This window comes from Eleginops maclovinus, chromosome 19 (assembly GCF_036324505.1).
Source record: "Eleginops maclovinus isolate JMC-PN-2008 ecotype Puerto Natales chromosome 19, JC_Emac_rtc_rv5, whole genome shotgun sequence".
Taxonomy (NCBI): domain Eukaryota; kingdom Metazoa; phylum Chordata; class Actinopteri; order Perciformes; family Eleginopidae; genus Eleginops; species Eleginops maclovinus.
The window spans coordinates 19,386,669-19,407,205 of record NC_086367.1 but is presented as its reverse complement, the minus strand read 5'-3'; the positions used below and the strand labels follow the sequence as shown (position 1 = coordinate 19,407,205).

General features: G+C 41.6%; 1 protein-coding gene across 1 annotated transcript; it reads left to right on the top strand.

The window, feature by feature from the left end:
* The first annotated feature begins 930 nt into the window (after window positions 1-930).
* On the top strand, window positions 931-20,080 carry rps6ka5 (ribosomal protein S6 kinase, polypeptide 5). Its single transcript, XM_063908957.1, is given in 18 exon segments — window positions 931-1,198; window positions 3,970-4,041; window positions 4,224-4,442; window positions 4,635-4,750; window positions 4,844-4,945; window positions 5,389-5,472; window positions 5,607-5,710; window positions 5,796-5,946; window positions 6,122-6,176; window positions 6,179-6,282; window positions 7,693-7,818; window positions 8,911-9,044; window positions 10,329-10,422; window positions 11,213-11,383; window positions 11,893-12,084; window positions 13,563-13,722; window positions 14,395-14,558; window positions 15,171-20,080. Coding segments are annotated over 18 exon segments (2,427 nt in total). The 5' UTR covers window positions 931-1,128; the 3' UTR covers window positions 15,480-20,080.
* The last annotated feature ends 457 nt before the right edge of the window (window positions 20,081-20,537 follow it).

Genomic DNA, 20,537 nt, shown 5'->3' with positions numbered 1-20,537 from the left:
TATACTACATGAGAGCAATGGCAACATAGGGCCACAAGGCGGAGGTAGAAATCCGTTTTAAAGAATACAAACTTCGCTCAAGAATCAAAAACTGTACTTTTCCCGTATCTAACAATCACCTTGACTAGCGTTGAGTGTAAAACAACTTTTAGTTTGTAATAGACATGTTTCTTACAACTATAGATAACAATTCTGCACGTTTCTGCAAATACAGAGTTCGATTAAACATATTTGTTGAAATATATAAAACCATTTACAGATCTAGCCTAATTTGTTAACAGGTCATTAAAGAACATCAACAATTACTATCTTTACCATCTGCATAATTTACACTATACTGCCATAATACTTATAACCCAGTGATATCATACGCGTTATTCTTCAAAGAGGTCTTTAATTTGAAGTAAAAGTTATTTATTATTCATAACAAAAAAACAATTATACTGAAGCAATGAAAATGAAAACGCATATTAAATATCCAATATACTATACATGAAAACACGTGCACATCATCAACATGACTGCTAATGCAAATCATTCTAAATGATGTGTAATGAGATCTTTAACTCACTTTAAGTCTATTGTTATTAATAAAAAGTATTTTTCATTGAAATTTTGATTGCAGGATTTTTGAGTGTTCTGTTTGCACTAAAGGTCTTATTATTATTCCACAAATGTCTACTCCCAACTTGGAAGTACGTTTGAATGAGCAATTATTAACTGATCGCACTTCAAATTCTTCACTTCTGACTTCTGACCTGTGCGTGAACGAGGGACAAGTGAAGGCAGCACCAGCGTTTGAGGAAGGCGGGATGAATTGTTGCTTACACGAAAGAGCCAATCAGAGGTCAGATTTTCACATAGCAACCCCAATCAGCGCAGAGGGACTGTCTGGTTGCGAAGGTAGTGGTAGTTGTGGTGTGCTGCTGGAAGAAGCAAGTGTTTTCTATGGGCTTGCTTGCTGCTAGGTTTAATAGCAATATTTTGCCCATAAATCTCTTAAGTTTGGCGCCTAACTCACAGACGTGTTACTCTCTTGCTTAATAATTATGATTCCGCATGTTAATATTGTAAACTAGCTTGCGAGGTGAACTGAAAAGCATCTTAGAATATAATTGGAACATTACGATGCCATCCCCGATGGAGGGATCTTCCAGAGAAGGTGACCTCTTTACTGTGAAACATGAGCTGAAAAATGGTAAGTTTAACTTCAAAGCCGTCAGTTTTATTAGCTGTTTATCTTTGGTAGACACGTGTCCGGGGGAAATGTTAGCTGGCTAGCTGTGAAGAGCTGTCACTGTCAGTGGGCATTTGCACTGAGCGCTACCGTTAAGTCCAAACATGGCAGAGGAAGGCTAACGTTAGCTGCACTTATTACTGAGGCTGCTGCTGTCTCACGCAAACTAACGTTACCTAACCATTTCAAAAGCTACTAAATAACCCTGCCAAGGTAATAACATTAGCCATTAGCTAGTAATTAAGGTTGTTCTATGCTAAATAAGACCACTGACAGATATTTTCAGCAAGTCTGTTAACGCCTTAACCCAAAGTCAATAACCAGATTTATTTGAGTTGGTTTGTAGTTATTGCCAGTTCTGTTTGCCAACGAGCAGCAGACAGATCTGCAGTGCTGCCAAGTGTCAGGAGAACATGTTAGCTTGGTTTCATTCTGCAATTATACATGTGCAGTGGTGTAAAGTAACTCAGTAGATTTACTCAAGAACTGTAGTTATGTAACATTTTTGAGGGACTTGAGTGTTTCTGCTTTGTACTTCCACCCAACTACAACTCATAGGTAAATAGTGTGCTTTACTCCACTACATTATGTGATACCTTCACTTACTATTTGGATGTATAAGCTTCACCTTTAACCAGCAAACACAGTACTCCATCAATAATTATAATCAATAAATACAAAACATATATCATTCTGAAATGGGTCAATCTGCATCTGAGTACTTACTCTACTTTTGGGGCTTTCTACAATGCTTTTGTACTTAAGTAAGGTTTTGTTCGAGGAGTTTTACTTCTTTCTACTAAGTACAAGATCTAATTGCTTCTATAACCTCTGATAACCAGATTACATTGAGTTGGTTTTGTATTTATTGCCAGGTCTGTTAGCTAACTTCTCTTGATCCAACGAAGAGCAGACACAGCTGCAGTGCTGCCAAGTGTCAGGAGTAAATGTGTCTGTTTCATTCTGCTCATTATACTAATTGTACATCAAGAGTCACATTACACACTGTATGTTCATTCAAGTTGTAAATGGAGTCTGGTGCATTTCTTTGCCTCTTGGCTAGCTAGCCTTGTTAACTGCTTAACATCACCATCGAGCTGAAACTGTCACAGTAGTGCTGAATCCTACTGGCTTTTGTTGCAATATTTATACTGAATGAAAGTAGGGTTGTGTGGAGATTGACATACAGCATCTCAAAGAACGTCAACAATATAATACAGTTAAAGCTGATATATTTATGAATATGATAGTTTTGAATAGCGTGTCATCATGTCTTCTTTGTCAATGCAGAGGGCTTCTGAATAAAGGACACTGCTTTAGCTCCAACTGGTTTATAATGACACAGTGGGGCTGTTCAGGCTGCAACATGACTATGCTGCACCCCCATTCACTGCCCTGCCCTAAATATGCCGTCAGTCTAGTTTTTTGGAGGGAAATTTCACACATTTAGCAGCTGTATTACCTCTGCATTGGACCCTTTCTGCAGTGTCTGACCTCGTTTTGACAATACAGTAAAAGAAAAGGATAAACATACCTACTATGTCCATTCAATTAGTCAGAAAATGAATTGGCAATGATCCGATTTAGTCGTTTTTCAAGCAGAAATAGTAAAACAATTCCAATATTCTGTAATTCCAGCCTCTCCAATGAGAAGTTTTCCTACTTTCCTTGTCATACAGTAACTGTAAACTCAATATTTTTAGATCTTTAGAATTTTGGTCGAACAAACCAAGACATATGAAGACATCAGGTTTGGATTTGTGAAGTTGTGATGGACATTTTGAGATTTATTTGACGTTTCATGGAGTAAACAATCGGCAAATAATCAAAACAAATATCAGCAAATTGTTAATCATTGTCCTATAATTGGTAGCTGCATCCCCAGACAGAATATGACATTAACCAAAGCAACCTAGATCAAATTTAGTTGAAAATTAGATGGCCGGCTTTTAAGTTAGAGCACTTGAAACCACCAAGAAACACTTTTGAAGGAAAGCTTTTTATTCAGAGCGTTTCCGTCCTGCAGACTGCAGACATTCTGCTCGTCTTGTAGTAAGGAAATCATCTGGTTCAACACCTCTGTCAGTCTATTAATAATCACCGAAATGAAATTTGTCCTTGGCAAGGATGTTACGCAACCTGAACCCCTAACCTCGATTTGAAGGACAGCTTTGTGGTTGTGAGACGATACAGTATGTGTCTAATAATTGCAACATTACTTCTTGTAACTGGAGAAGCAGCGAAAAAGATGAAATCAGCTGCTGAAATTGCTCAGTAGCCTATTTTCAGAGTATGAGACAGAAGGAATGTTTTCACTACAATGGACAGCATGTCTGAGAGCGTGCTATGCTCAGTCAGCTGTGCTGGGAGGCCATTATTTAATGGTAAATGGCTTGTAGCTCATGCTTTGAGTTGACTTAATGCCAGATAAATCACGTTGGTGGGAGGTTTATAGTGCAACTACAAACAGCATTGAATATAAGTATTAATGTCTCAGCTGAATGGATACATATTCTCCATATTAGTTTTTCTTTGCTAGATACTCTTTGCACACATAACATATTCACAGACACCAGACCCCTAAGGGACTCTACTCTAAAGATCTCTAACAACAAAATGTAACATGACATTTGTTATTGAATAATTCTGCAGTACTTCAAGCCTCTTTTGTTTTGTAACATGAAATGAATGTTTTGTCTTGTTCTTATTCTTTATCTCTGCTCTGACTTCAGCCAACCTGACGGGCCATGTGGAGAGAGTGGGCATTGAAAACTTTGAGCTGTTAAAGGTGCTGGGCACAGGAGGTGAGTGAAACGTTAAACGGGGTGTTAACCACAACATGACGTTTAGATGAAAGTGTGACTGCCATGTGTTGCATCCCATATTGTGTGTTTCTGGAATGATCAGCATGTCATAGCAGTCATTCCTGCCTTTGTTTCTCTGCACTGACCTTTGCTCTCTGTCTTTTGTTTATTTTAACCACCAGCATATGGCAAGGTGTTCCTGGTGAGGAAAGTGAGTGGCCATGATGCAGGGAAGCTGTATGCCATGAAAGTTTTGAAGAAAGCCACAATTGTACAAAAGGCAAAGACCGCCGAACACACACGCACGGAGCGGCAGGTGCTCGAACACATCCGCCAGTCTCCGTTCCTCGTCACACTCCATTATGCCTTCCAGACGGACACCAAGCTGCACCTCATTCTCGGTTAGGATCTTTTTTTAATAGGAAACTGCTTTCTATGTTATCTTTATGCAAGCAAAATGGAAGATTAATGATTGTCTTTAACCCAGTAAATGATTCTTTTTTGAATGCATTATTTAGTACAAGGAGACATCTCCAAAGTGTTTTCCCCACTGTAAACAACATGACATGCATTATATCATATCTTTTTGATAGATTATGTAAACGGTGGAGAGCTATTCACACATTTGGTGCAAAGGGTGCGATTTAATGAAAAAGAAGTTGCCCTGTACAGTGGAGAGATTGTGTCGGCACTTGAACATCTACACGAGGTAATCCAGATTCAACACAACCAAGGCCTCTTTAATGTTCAGGACTAACTTTTTCTCTGTTGCACTTACCCTTCTGTCCCTTTCTTGCTCCAGCTTGGCATCGTCTACCGGGACCTAAAACTTGAGAATATTCTGCTTGATTCAAGTGGACATATAGTTCTCACAGATTTTGGCCTCAGTAAAGAATTTGATCAGGTACAGTATGTCTCAACCGTACATTTAAATACCCATTAATCCATAAACTGATGACCCAAAGAGACCAGAGGAAGCTGATTGTCCCCCAAACTGCTACAAAATATTGAACATAATGAAATATATAAATATTTTCCCTAACTTTTACTTCATTTGCTCATGGTTCCCTGTTGAAATGTATAAGAAATCCAGTAAAAGCTAGGTTTTTAATTCAGTGTTTCTCACCAAAAGATATTAATTATATCCTTGAGATCCGATGTGATGAATCCTTGTCCTTCCTCATTTTCTTATATTTAAAATACTTAAAATGTAAAATCAGGTTTTTCAGGGTCTGAACTGTTGTCACACAGTCCACTCCACTTTCAGGCACGAATTAAAAAAAGATTCTTTGTTGTTTTGGTTTAGATTTTAGAACGTGTCTGTTTTTTGTGCATTTGTTAACACAGATGGAAAGAGCGTTTTCTGTCTGCGGCACCATTGAATATATGGCTCCAGAAATAGTGGAAGGAGGAGAGTCTGGACATGACAAGGTAAGTTGTTAGTTTGAGGCAAAAGAAGCAGCCTCAATTCTCCTCTCTGTATTCCTGGATGTGTGCCCTGCAGTGAGATTTTTCTTTTAGCGTGCTAAGCCGAAGTAACGGCTGGTTGCTTTCATTCATTCCAGGCGGTTGACTGGTGGAGCCTCGGCGTTTTGATGTACGAGCTGCTGACTGGCGGATCCCCCTTCACCGTGGATGGAGATGAGAACTCGCACACAGACATCGCCAAGTACGGATTCTCCCTGATCATCAGCCACAGCTTTCATCTAGCCTTTAATTATAATCACTGACCATGTTTGTCTCACACATGCCAGGAGGATTTCAAAAAAGGATCCTCCTTTCCCCAAAGATATGGGACCACTGGCCAAAGACCTCATCCAGCGACTCCTCATCAAAGATCCCAAAAAGAGATTGGGCTCAGGCCCTAATGGAGCGGAGAATGTGAAAAAACACCCATTTTACCAGGTGGGTCTCATTGCCTTTCTTGGATATTTCACAATATTTAGAAAAACCTGGGCTGGTAATCCACACACTGGGGCTGCTTAAAGTGAGGAGCATTTATAAAAACTGTGTTTGTTTAAGCTACGCTAATAAGGATAGCCATCAACCAACATGCATTTTTTTTCCAAACTCGCTTTAGAAAATTAACTGGGAGGACTTGGCAGCTAAGAAGGTGCCCGTCCCGTTCAAGCCAGTAATCGGGACGAGCTGGACGTCAGCAACTTTGCCGAAGAGTTCACGGAGATGGACCCCACCTACTCTCCTGCAGCTCTGCCTCAGAACTGCGATCGCATCTTCCAGGTGGGAGAGTGTTACAGGATGTTAGACAACCAGACTATGTTTTGTTGTGACTCATTGTTTGGTTGTGGTTAGCACACATAAACACTCCTCTGCTCCTACAGGTCACTGCACAGGACAACATTTGTATTTGCATTCGCTCTGTGCTCATGTTTTTCTGGGCTTTGGTGTCAGGCAGTGTGAAATGTTGACACCAATGAAAAATTGCATTATACATTATCCTCTTTTGTCTGTGACTATATTTGACATACTCCAGTGCAATTGAAGTAATCAAGTGAAGTTTTGAATGTCCTCAAAAGGTTGCTGTAAGTCAACATGAGACTGTCTGTGTGCACTGGTATTCAAATTGACTAAAGAGGCTTTTATTGAGGTAATTGCTGCCATATGCAGCTCTTATTGAAGTAACAGATGTGAATGACTATTTTTGATGTAGCTTTGAACCATAATATGGCCCACAACTCTGTGCCAGCTGATGGCTGTCTGATGTATTGCATGAAATTTCAACTCTGATTGCCTTCTGGATCCTTGAGCTGTGTAGATCAATAGATCCATTAACGGGCTTCTCTCGTGGAATAAAAGGTTACACTTTGAGAGCTTCACCACGTCTGTCTCGGTTACGCCTTCAGTCTTTGATTGCCAACTTCATCTTGGCTTTTTTCGCACTCAGCTGCCATTCACATAGTCTGAAATTTTGTGGTCTTTATAATTTGCAAGCCTAGCAATCTCTGAGATAACGACAGCAATCCCAATTTTAAACTGTGCACTTGCTCCCCCACGGTGCCTCACAAAACAAAATTAAAATTGCATTAAGAGCGCCAAGATGTAATTTCACAGCAGAGCAATCAAATATTCAAGCCTGGCAATTTAGGGCATCTCATTCATTCACCACCCATCCTTCCGTCCATCTATGGCTGTCACTACATACCACACAGCTGTGTGTGTGTCGGGGGAAAAGGGAGAGAGACATTAATGCCAGCTCAAAGCTTTGGGCTCCCCACAGCTGGAATCAGGCAGGCAGCGCCTCCACAATGACAGCTCTGACAATAGGAACAGCTGGACAGCCGCTGTCACTCACTGTGGCGCTGACAGGCTGCTTTGACTGAGGAAGACTTGAGGAGAGATGCACAACTATTTTAAGTTTTACAATAAATATGCAAATAAAAAAGTAGGGTTTGATTTTCCTTCAAACCTTCCACATACCCATTTACCAAAGTGATTGGAAATGTATTTCATCTTTATTCTACCTTTTCATTAGTGCTCTTATCAAGTGTGTATGAATGTCTGAAATACATAAGCTAAAGTATAATCAGGGTTTTTCTGAGGTTGCAGAATTGGATGTTACTTTCCTCTGTCCTTATAGTCCATCCCTCACTTCACAATGTAAACACGGTGAGTTTATATGTTCCTGTGCAGGGCTACTCCTTCATGGCCCCCTCCATCCTGTTTAAGAGGAATGTGGTGATGGACGACCCTGTCCAGCTGTTTGGGGGCTCCGAGAGGCCCGGCTCTGCCGCGGTGGCCCGCAGCGCCATGATGAAGGTAAGACTAATGGACCTGGATCCTCCAGCACAAACACACTTGAGCTAATGGCTGCTGTCACAGACACATGAGATTTTTTCCCCCTTCCTCTCCATTTCACTTGAACTTTGTTTTCTACTGTACTTGTGTTCCTCACACACGTTTAGATTCAGTTGTCAGGCATGATCCTGTTTGTTTAACTATGTTTATCAGCGAGTGCACCGGTGTATCTGTCCAGCGTAATGTTTCCTGACAAGGCAGCTGTGCGTTGTGTTCTTGTGGGCTCATTAGGTTTCAAGCGCTTTCATCAACATTCTGAGTAACTGCTGCAAGCGATGCTGTTTTCTACATTTATCCTCAGATTTTAAACGCTGGTGATGGACAATTAATCATTCTAATGATTTTCAGTGTAGCCCCAAAAGGCGCATTGTTTAATTAATCTACAAAATGCTAGACATATCAAATAGAATTTTCATGACTTGCATGCAAGCTTGGTAATAGCCTACTCCTTTTTCGGTGCTTACTCACTTCAGAAAGGGAAGTATAAGCCGAGCTGTCGGGCAACATTAAGCTTCCAACTCCACAAAGCCGCAGCCCACTCTGCTGGACAGGATTTTCTGCCATTTTCTGCCACAGGAGTCAACAGTTTCCTATCTTGTCTTATAGTGATCTCTAATATCATTTCACAGATCTGGAAAATCTGCTTTTGCCTCCAGTTCCAGTTGTCCTTTTTTTATGACTTTGACAACATTGCACAACAAGAGTCATTTTCTTGGTTCCTCTTTGTTTTTCATACGAAGAGATCACTCTGTAGTGCATTATTCTGTTCAGAAAGCGAAACCAAGTCTCGATCATTTTATAATCCCGTAGATTATCAATATTTGTGTCAGGCTGTTGTCAGTGGTTATTGAATTAGGTTGCATATTTAATATAAGTGCTGTATATACGACTCCTTAGACTTTCATTTGAGAAGACCAGAGCAAGACAAAATAAGAACTGTAAAGAAGAAGTTCAAAGGACATGATCTGTCTTATATAAACTGAAAGAACCCCCAAGATTTTAAATATATATTGGATAATATGGAATGATCTACTTTTTCCTGTCCACCGTCAGGACTCTCCTTTCTACATGAGCTATGAGATGGACCTGAAGGACAGCGCTTTAGGAGAGGGAAGCTTCTCCATCTGCAGGCTGTGCACACACAAGAAGACCGGACAGAAATACGCGGTCAAGATTGTCAGCAAGAGGTACAAACTCACATCCTGCTCTCAGATGTGTTTTTCAGCCCAGATGCTTTTGGCTGTGTGATGTTTATGGTCAGGTTCCCTTTTCTCTCACTGTCAGAGTTTATTTCTCAGCCAAATCCTACAAAAAACATGAAATAGGTATGTTATCTTCAAACCCATGAATAAAACAAGTCAGATTTTGACTCAATTACACATTTTATTTGCCCTATCACTCTGTTATGGGTTGCCAGATGTGGTTTAATTAAATGTAAATACATCTGTGCTCTCAAACCTGCTTGTTTTTCTGTTACAAAACTAGCTTTGATCGTGTGTGTGGACTGAAGTCCTACATTACACTCCTCCACTGAGAGTGTGGCACCAAATATTATGGCTATAATAAGAAAACACAAACATATATTATGCTCCTGAAGACCAGTTTATATTTAAATCGCACTCTTCTATTTGCCCCACATTATTTCCTAACCGTCTGTTGGGGAAATATTTTCTTAGGCCCATAACTTTGACCCAGTTTATCAGTTTGCCCTCGCTGAGCACAGGCCTGCAGCCTTGGGGGGCTCTCAGAGTTTTGTCTCAGTCCTGCCTGTTGGCGTCGGCTGATAGAGGTCATAGTGCTTTGCCTGTTTTATCTTGTTATGCAGTATGTTGGTTATTCTCTCAGAACCAAAGCCAAATGCATGGGGCTTTTGAGATATCTTCAGAATCGCTCGTGGCTACAGTTCTCTGGCCGTAACTTCATAATAAACCTTCAGTGTTTGCCATCAAGATCCAGCTCTCCCGGGTTCTCATTGTGTTTCAACTCCAGAAGTTTCCATTACAGCTCGGGTCACAGTAAATAAAATCAGCCAAACTGCAAGTACAAATACATGGGAGAGATTCAGAAAATAAACCTTGTTTGCTCCCAATAAACAGAAAATGAAAAGGAGCAATCCTTGTTCAATTTTTGGATAAAACTGAGCAGAAGAAAAAGGACACCCCCACACAACCTACTTCAAATAATGATATTTTATAAATGCCATACAAAAAGTAGAAAGTGAATGGTTGATATCCTGTCCCCTTTTTCTGAATCCTACTTTTGGTACATTATACTTACAGGCACAATTAATATAATAATTATTAAACCTGCCTAGTAGAGGCTAATGGAGATTTAAAAAAATTCATAAAAGGATGCAGAACTCTGCCACGTTCTCACTCTACTGTGTGTGTGTTAGTGTGTGTGTGTGTGTGTGTGTGTATTCATGTTGTATTCTGTGACCGTTCTCTGGCTTCCTGCTTGTGTTTCTGCAGGATGGAGGCGCAGACTCAGCGGGAAATAGCAGCCCTGAAGCTCTGCGATGGCCACCCCAACATTGTCAAGCTACATGAAATTTACCACGACCAGGTAATCGCAGCTGATACGCTTGCTGCCATAAACCCTGTTTTGCATGGCTCTCTGTGGAGCCTGTGGGGACGGCGGCCTTAATAAGTCCTGGAACTGGAACGAGGCAGATTAATAGGGAGGTCTATCTTTATCTCTCCTTTGTATTGTCCCATAAACATTTCTCCGTGTGCTCGATATTTCACACCGAACGTATTTATAAACTGCAGCTGTACAATCATCCATTCACACCGCTGAATAGAAACAACCTAGATTTACTTGTGTTGCTAATCGAGCCTCACACTCCAGCCAAACTAAGTGTGTTGCAAATGTAGCTCACCCCGGTTATTGGGAAGGTGGACCGTGTGGCTGACTGTGTACAGGTTCATTAGCCCCGCTCCTTCAAACCCAGGAGTACCACTTTAGTCCTGATGAGCTCAGTGGGGTTATTACTGTACCTCGGAGGCCTGTGACCCAGATCAAAGCAGCGCCGCCTCGCCTCGCCTCGACCCAGTCCTGCCTTTGTTCCCCAGACTGAGCGCTAATGAGAAACTCTGCCCCAAAGCCCAGACACATTATTCCCTTCCCACTTTGTTTGGCCCCTTTCACTTTCACTCAATACTATCGTTTGATTTTACCATCATGACATCAAGGATGGGCTTTATTTATTATGCAACAGAAAGTTCTCCTCCACCATTTCAGCATCTGTAGTTTAAGCTGTGAAAGAAAGAATATTGGGATGGTTTGTACTGTTTCAGAGCCTCTCAAAGAATAAAGGTTGCAAATGTTTTCTATTTCTGTGTTTTTGCTGCAGCTCCACACGTTCCTCGTTCTGGAGCTGCTGGGTGGGGGGGAGCTGCTGGAGAGGATCCGCAGGAAGCAACACTTCAGCGAGACGGAGGCGAGCCGCATCATGAGGAAACTGGTGTCTGCCGTCAGTCACATGCACGACGTAGGAGTGGTGCACAGGGACCTCAAACCGGAGGTATTGGATCAGGGTTGGATATCAACTTTTTCCATCGACTTTGTCCGGTTGATTCTTATTTCTATCTGCTTCTCAGCATTTTGTAATTTCACGTTTGTGTGCAACTAACTTTTGTTAAAGTTTGTCTTGCTTTTTCCACAAAGTAATGCATAGGATTATTATTGCCCCTTTGTTTACCCTCCACCGTGGCCTGTGGGTTTATCACTGACTGCTAATATCCAACCTAAAGTAATGTTCTGTCTGAGCACAGCCTGTGTTTTCGTGATGACTCCAGACACCCTGGATCATAAGCTTTAAAACAGAATAACTGTGTTTTTCTGAACTTGGTTTGATCTCTCATATTGTCATTCTGGCTCTGCAATCTTTCACAAAACAAGAGTAAAATTGTTTGACCCTAACATGTGCCTGGTCAGACAAGTCTTGGTGTCCAATTTAGTCAGCTCTCGAGTGGACCAGTTTTGCAGAGCAGAGAGAAATGATTGCTGTCCGTGTCTCCAATTGCTCCGTAGAACCTGCTCTTCACAGACGAGAGTGAGAACTCTGAGATAAAAATCATAGACTTTGGCTTCGCTCGCCTCAAACCGCCAGACAATCAGCTCCTGAAGACGCCCTGCTTCACCTTGCACTACGCCGCGCCAGAGATCCTCAAGTACGACGGCTACGACGAGTCCTGTGACCTGTGGAGTCTGGGGGTCATTTTGGTGAGTGGGGGGGACATCAGAGCCAAACTAAATATGAATGATTATTTGACTCCTCATTCTCCTGAGATCGTCTCAGCCCTGCAAGTATAAGAATTTAAGTTATTTGTCTAGTGAAACAAAATACTATGCAATTGTTGGATACAGTTTTTAAAAGGTGACTGGGGCTGTTTCTTTAGCCTGGGGCGTCATTTTGGGATCCTTTTTTTATTGAAGTGACCTAATGAATACTCACTTCATTTCTTTAAATGAATTAAAGTAAATATTCATTAGGGGCAGCAGTTATTGTCACTGATGATGGTTTGATGGAAAAAAGTATCCAGATCTTAAAACATTGACGTGGAGGGATTTGGATTTCACTTTTTAAATCCTAGAGTGGATGAATGTTGTAGAATTTATAATATACATGATAAAAAAGAAAGAGGAATGTGATATAATGAGGTCAAAAGCTGCTGACGATACCTGCGTGACACTTTGATGTCATTGAAGCCTCTTTGCCAGGAGTTTAATGAAATAACAGATCATTGATGAACTCTAGTAGTACATGCCGCCTTTAATTTATCACGTTCTACAACTCTCGGTGCATGTTCTGTTTAATCTCATTTGCCTGATATTCATCTCCCGCTCGTGTTCAGCGCTACAACCTCAAGCATCCTGTGGCGAGCTGACACACTTTAGCGCTCACCACGAAAAGAAAAAGAGAGCAATTGGCACCGGCTCTCAGGCCGCACTAATGCTAGACGCGTTTCCCTGGTAGCGAAAATGTCATCCTAATTCAACCTATTTCTGTGTAGAGGAGCAAAATTAAAAGGAGGGTAGAGAACAGAAACAGAGAGAAGGGGGGTGGAGAGAGAGATTTCTGTAGTTGACCACTCATCCGTTCTGAATCCAGGCTCTCTGTACAAGTGTTGTTTCATACAGACGCCCCCTGGGGGGGAATGGGAGTAGTGTGTGTCTGAAGATTTGATGAAATGTCTCCTGACAAGCTGTGTGCACAATTGCCTGGAAGAAAAATGAGCAGAGACAGAAATGAGGGGAGGGGGAGAGGGGTAGAGAGAGGGAGAGATCCTCTACTGCCAGAAGGGCTGTTCCATGTATTGTCCCCCTAATGAGAAATCTGAGGGAATTTAAGCAGGCCAAGGTGAGAGGACCCTTTAATTCAGCCGAGCACACCACTGTTCTGTTCAGTGCTGGGTAAACAACATGCAGCGTGACAGTGGAATAATGCGGGCAGTCGTGATCGGTCAAGAGCTCTTCTTTCTTTTCACCATAGAAGGGGTGAAGACTGAAAATACAGAACAAATACAAATTAAAACACAGGTTCACAATGCATATATAGAAAGGTCCTACTTTAAAACAATCCCATTTCCCCCGATATTTATCCCCTTCTGCTTTTGAGTCATACGCAGAAGATGCATATTGTTAGGCCTGTAAACCGCCCTCTGGTGTCTGACGGCAGACTGTGTTTCCTCTGTCCGCAGTACACCATGCTGTCCGGCCAGGTGCCTTTCCAGTGTCAGGAGAAGAGCCTGACCCACACCAGTGCTGAGGAGATCATGAAGAAAATCAAACAGGGAGACTTCTCTTTCGAAGGCGAGGCCTGGAGGAATGTGTCCCAGCAGGCCAAGGACCTGATCCAAGGTGAGAGGAACACCGGGTTCTTAAATCCAATGTGTCAACATATGCCATAAGTTTATTTTCATAACAGGACAGCTCCGATGTCATGTCACCTTGAGACTGGGGATGAGAGCACAATGGAAATTATACTACAATGCAAAACATTGCAATTTTTAAAGATGTACATAAATGAATATAGGGTTTAGCTGCTGAAAGGTATGAGTTAAAGATGTAATGTATGTCAGCAGGATGAAATACTTTCAATTAAAAATATTACGACACCACAAACGCACCTCTGAGGCTCTCCCATATTTACACAAATCAACAAAGTTCAGATGTTATGTCACCTGTTAGAAAAAGTCAGATTAATGTTTAACACAGGCCTCTTTTACTCAAAGTGTAGATGTGAACAAATCCTTTTCGAGCATTACAAACATTACAAACTCAGACTTGTTATTCATAGAGTTGGTTGCTATTTTAAAAATCTGTCAGGCAGTTTTGGAACGAGAACATGTTCCAGAATATTGGTGCTTGTGAATGGTGTTGGCAGCACCACCCTTTTGTTAATGTCCGGATCACAGATTGAACTTGTAACCCTCAAAGAAGCTCAGAGCGAGTGAGCCTCCTGAGAAGGACTTCACCTCCTCACCGGAGTATGTAGAGCAGCATGTAATCATCTGTGTCTCGCTCCTGCAGAGCTGCTGACGGTCGACCCAAACAAGAGGATTAAGATGTGCGGCCTGCGCTACAACGCCTGGCTGCAGGACGACAGCCAGCTGTCCTCCAACCCACTCATGACCCCCGACATCCTCGGCTCCTCCACTGCCTCGGTCCACACCTACGTCAAAGCTACCTTCAATGTAAGAAATGGCCAGCAGTGTGTGCTTGTTTTAGATCGGGAACTCTGGGCTTCCTGTTGAAACGTTTGGGTCTTTTGTTTTCAACCTGCAGCTCATGAACTGAACCGTTACCACTTCAGTCACCTGTTGAACAGAAGATAGAGAGATGCTTTATCTAACGTGTATTATGAGGTTAATCATCAAAAGTAAAACATTTTTTACAATCCACTGGGAAATTTTAAATACATGGTTAAAGGGAAAATTAATTAATTGAAAATCAGAATTCCTTAATTTGTCCCACAGAGGGGAAACTATTTAAACCACATGATTTGTTTTAGGATTGAATCGTTGAAAAAGCCCTTTAATTGGTAAAGCACTTGATAAAGCAACATTTTAGCAAACAAATGATGGAAAATGTTGTGAACTACCAAATCTGATATCCTCTATTGGTATCAGCACTGATGCTTACTATTGAATTCAATGCTAAAGGATTAGCATTCAATACCAGCAGATAACCTGAGTTGAAGTGCTGGGGGAGGAAGAACAGAATGAGCGCATCCCTGGTAAAATGAATAATTCAGATACAAATCTCAATGACTCAATCTCATTCCCGCTGTTTTTATTTTGTCCCAGGCGTTTAACAAATGCAAGCGGGAGGGTTTCCGCCTGCAGACGGTGGACAAAGCGCCACTAGCCAAGAGGAGGAAGATGAAGAAGACTAGTACCAGCACGGAGACCCGCAGCAGTTCCAGTGAGAGCACCCACTCCTCGTCCTCCTCCTCCCAGTCTCAGGAGAAGACTTTTCCAGAGGGCGACAGCACCAAGCCGCAGCCCTGCAGCAGCACCCCTCTCACCACGCCCGCCAACACACCCGTGGCCCTGGGGACGGACTCTGAGCACCAACATGAGCATCCAGCCTTCCACTTCTCAGAGGGACAGTGAGACAGCCACAGGAAAAGTTGAGATTCAGACAGTTTCATGACCTGCAGGATGGCTTGGAGCAGCTCCTTTATCTTTCTCTCCGTCCCTGGCAGCCCTCTGCCTCCAATTGCATGGACGTCCGCACGTCTCCACAACCGAGCATGCAGCAGGAGCAGCAACCCTCACCTCAGTCTCAATCAATCATCACTAGCAATAGCCTCTTTTCTCTCACGTTGACACGCAGACTGTCGATCAGGGACTGGACCAGGAAGAAGTCGCCACCAGGGTCCAAAATGGAAAACGCTGCCCTACTGCCCCAGGTCCAGACAGACAATGCAGCTCGCTCTCTGTCCGCTCCATTAGCCCATCTCTGTCCTTGCCTCCTGAGGTTTTAAAGGGAAAGTCGTCGTGTTTACACCATGGATGCTTCGTGTTTATGATTTGTCTAAAGGGAGAGAAGAAACGTTCACTTCTCTGTTGCGGGAAGTCTCTGCAACATGGAGCAGAGTATTTATATGTGAATTTTACAGACTGAGATTTATTTATGAGATATATTGTTAACTTATTCATGGTCAGACCTGATCTGAAAAGAAATAAGGGATACAGTGAGCCCTTTAACGTGTATGTGTGTATGTTTTATCAGCTCAAAAGACTGTTTTTATGTTGTCAGATGGTTGTTCATTTATGTATGTAGTCGTCATAGACATCAATGCTTCGAGTAGGTTACTGAGACCACAGCTAAGTAAACAGTTCAGGACGATTGTGGGAAAGAATAGACGGCTATTAGAAAGTTATGTGAGTTCTTTGGACTGCAGTTGTGTTCAGTAGATTGAAAAAAAGTAATTTCCTTGTTCATAAGGACTCAAGAAGCAAACCATTTTTAATAGGAACAACCAAATGTGGATGTAGTTTGTTCAGCCAAATGTGTTTTATTGTTATATGAGGGAGTAGGGCTGCCGGAGGGGAGGTGACCCGACCCGACATGAAGAGCTATATTTAGACTGAGTTTTGCCTCCGATGTGGGAGTGTGACTACTTCGAGACTGTTCCACATGGCTTGATCCTCAAGTCAGTATTTAGCCCCGCGCTGGATTTGCCTTGCGTGGTGGAAGACTTAATTATAACTACAACCAATTGGATTGAGCAGGACATCCCAACCGGAAAGTTCTGATGAGCTTAGTGCGAGGTGAACGAGTTGAGGCGTTTGTGGTTTTTCTGAGATGCCAAATGTGCAGCATCAAGTGGCTTCCTTTTCAGATAGAAGATCACATTATTGGAAAATGAAAAGGTTTATGTGCCAAAAAACTGCATTTACAGCAGGTGATTGAGAGGATTGTGGGGTAAGGGCGGTGGTACGTTCAGACTTTTTTTATGCAATCTAGTGCAAACGTTGCCCCTAATGTGGTAAAACATTTTCCCTTTATGAAAACCTCAAGTCCCTGAGGACAGATCTGAAAAAATGAAAGATGCTCCTTATTTTTAATGCCACCCCTGGCTCTGTTTACCATGTTGTGCTGCATGACTGAAATAGTGATCGTTGCACTATGTGACAGCTCTCACTTTGAGGCAGATCTCTGGTTAGTATTGAATCCCCAGTGCATGATGTCAACTGAAACATCGACCTCTTCCTTCTCTTTGTTTGATGGGCTTTTTCGGGCGGATTCTCACTTGATTTAATGTGAGTTTGTTTACTTGCACATTTGAAAATGCCCACATTTATGGGGACTTTGGAGTTTTACTGTTTTACTGAATAGCCTGAATATTGTCCCGATGTTACAGCTCTGGTCTAAACCAGGAGAGCAGGGCGAGTAAACGCTGAAATACTGTATTCTGTTTATGTACTGGGGTCTCTGTGTTCAGTATGTGAAGCTGCCTCCAAACAGTTTCTCCTGCTCAATGAGGACGCACAGTTGGACTACTGTGTGCACATTTACACACTCCCTCATCTTCTTCCATTTTAATGCACTCTGAATCCGAACCAAAGCATTAACTTCAAGGTAGTTGCTCTAAGCTGCATGAGAAATCTCCTTCCATGCATATATGCAAAGAAATGCTTCTTATATTTACATCACAGTTTCTGTTTGTCCCGCTGTTGACATCCATCCCTGAAACTTAAACAGCGTCCTGCGTGTTTCATCAGAGGTTCTGTATAGGATCTAAGAAGACCATATCCAGCACATCATCATGCTTTAAAACTATGCATCTTTTCCTCTGTTCTGTTGCTTTGCCATTTCAAAATAACCTCGCCAAACAAACTTTAAAGATGCGCATCTAATGTACTTTAACCCTCATGGCATCAGCCACAATGGAAATAGCAAAGTAGAATATGTTGCCTGTACAAAAAGCTGGCATCCTTGAAGCTGAAGACTACAAAGCTCTTGTCTAACTTAGCTCGCATGAGTTCCCTGTTGCTGCCTCATTAAGCCTCTTTTCTTTTGTTTGGGTGTATTAATAGCTCAAGTGGAGGAAGAGGAAAAGTGTCCTATATTGAGCTCCCCTCTGGGAGCCAGGCTCTATTAGCTGATGCGCTGCAGTGCTGTTTGTTCCAAAGAAAACACCGTGCTCCACACACTGCCGCTGTGGGACCCAGCTCTCTCTTTTTTGTAGGGAAAATAACCGTGTATTACAGGAAAGGCTTGGTTTAGTACCAACGTCTCCCGGGGCCAGATTTTTAAAGCTAGGTTTCCCCTCTTTGATGAACATCTTGTTCAGCGGGCCTCTGTGAAGCAGAGCCGAGGGAGGGAGGCCGGTTTTGACTTGACGCCCTGTTGTCTTTGATGCACTTTTGTTTATTGGTTCCCTGGAAATTGACTGAAAGCGTCTTTTTTTGAGTACAGTGCTTCCTCTTTTTTAACTTTTCTGTGAGTTAAATCCTGATAGACTAAATCTTTGTAGCGTTTTGCAACATGAATTAGAGGGATGGTACTTTGAAGTGTTTTGTATAAAGCAGTGACTGCTGCATTTTAGAGTCGAAGGATTGGACTGTTCCCGTGTACTTCTGTCAGTGGAGTTAAGTCGTGCTTAACAGACCAATGAGGGTACCAAAGCTCAAAGTGTCATCTTGCATTGAGAACACAGCTTTGTGCTTTTTGGTGCATGTTTTGTCTGTAGAAGTGGTCGTTTAGAGACAGATGCTTTGACAATTGTGGCTCTTTCTGTGTCAGATTTAATTTTGGGATCTGTCCGTGGTGCTGAAGTGACCAAACCTCTGGTGGAGCTGCAGAAATGACCTGTATTAATATGATCATTCAAAGCAGTGATTCCCAACCTGGAGACCCTACACATTAAATGGAAATGAACATTTATTAAGTAAGACTCTTCTTATAGGGAGGATCCACTGACTGTTCACATGTACGTCTCTTAACATGTCTTAGAGAGTATTATATTTGGAAAACACATTGTTTAAAGCCAAAAATCTGGAGGTGTAGAGTTACCATGAAGTGAATTTTCCATACTAAACACAATATTCTGTTTGTGTTAAATAACATCTAAGTTTAAATTACAGTTTTTAAAAGATTATAATGAAAATATCAACACTTTGGGGCGTGGGTGATCCACATTACTTCTGCAAATGAAAACTATTTATTTTTAATTAGGAGCATCACAACATTGAAACCTCCCAACCATGATTATATAAAACAAAGGTTATAGCACTTATACTTTAAAGGACTGGATGTGTTGGGTGAACTGACCCTTTAATGACCCATATCGGGCGAAATGTGTTTTGCTGTCCCCTTTACAGAGATGTGAAAACACAGTCGGCTCCAGAGTTAGCTCGAAGACGTTTCAGCAGCAGCATCTGGACGTGTGGTTTGGGATTCATTTAGTTGACTCAGTGCAGTGTTGCTCTCACGTCGTCTGAGATTATTGAAAAGAATTCAGTTTTGTTTTAATGAGGGAAACAAATTGCAAAAGATGTCAATCAGAGCCTGCCAACCTGCCACTTTAGGCATCATCCTCCTCTTCATCATCACCATCATCAGCATGTGCTCCTGCTCGATTCCTGTCCGTATCTCTCACGTGTTATCTCTTCCTGTCATATCGTTACTGAAGCGTGTCAAAAAGTACTGTAGCAGTGATTCCCTTTGGTCGATATTAAACTGTTTCCAAACACGCAATCAAGCTTTAAAGGCAACACTTTGCACTTGTATGTTATTTTTTATCATGCAATTTATTATTATTATTATTGTTGTTGTTTTAAAAAAAAGAGAGAAAATATCCTCTTTGATTCTGTGCAGGTCAAAAAGTTGAACTTATTCATCCGTCTGTTTCTGTTCCTACATCTCTGAGATGAAATGAACCTCAACACCGAATAGTACTTTTACTGCAGTGAATACACACCGTGTGCATATCTGCTTTTTTAGGGCACTGTGAACATCATCATCCAGGTCTCTGGGCACACCATCGAAAGGAGGAGAAAAAAAAAACTTGATTTGCTTCAATAAATGCTTTACTTAGTGGCTGAATACATATGTACATTTAATAACCTGAAACCAACATGAAAGGTCTTTTAATGGACTCGTGGCTTCATTGTATTTTAAAGTGTATTACTGAAGATATTTTCTGATACCAGGACTTGTGTGTACTAGATGTAAGGACAATAAATGTGCGACTTCCTGTTCATTTATTGATCTCGACTAATAATTTAGGATTCATTCTCTTTTATATGAAGGCAGGTCAGGATCATGGGAGCTTTATTTCGTCCTCTAGATGGCAGTGTTTAATAGAGTGCCAGTGGAGAACAGTTTCCTGTGCAGCATGAACTCCAGTAAGAGTATAAGATTGTGTTTAGCTTCAAAACTAAAATGTGATTTTTTTAATGTTGTCTAGCAGGACTAGAGAGTTGTGTCTTATGTCAATTTAGTGCATATTTATAACCAAACTAAGATTTGTGTCTCTAAAAAGTGAACTGTAAGTACTGTAAATGTCCAGTGTTATTCATTTCGTGCTCTGATTCAAACATGCAGTGAACCTGAAAAACAAAAAGGTTCCAGTATAATAAGATTTTAGGATGCAACCATGAGAAGGATCTGAAGGGACTCTGGTTATATGGGAAATAAAGCGATGATTGACAATGGGT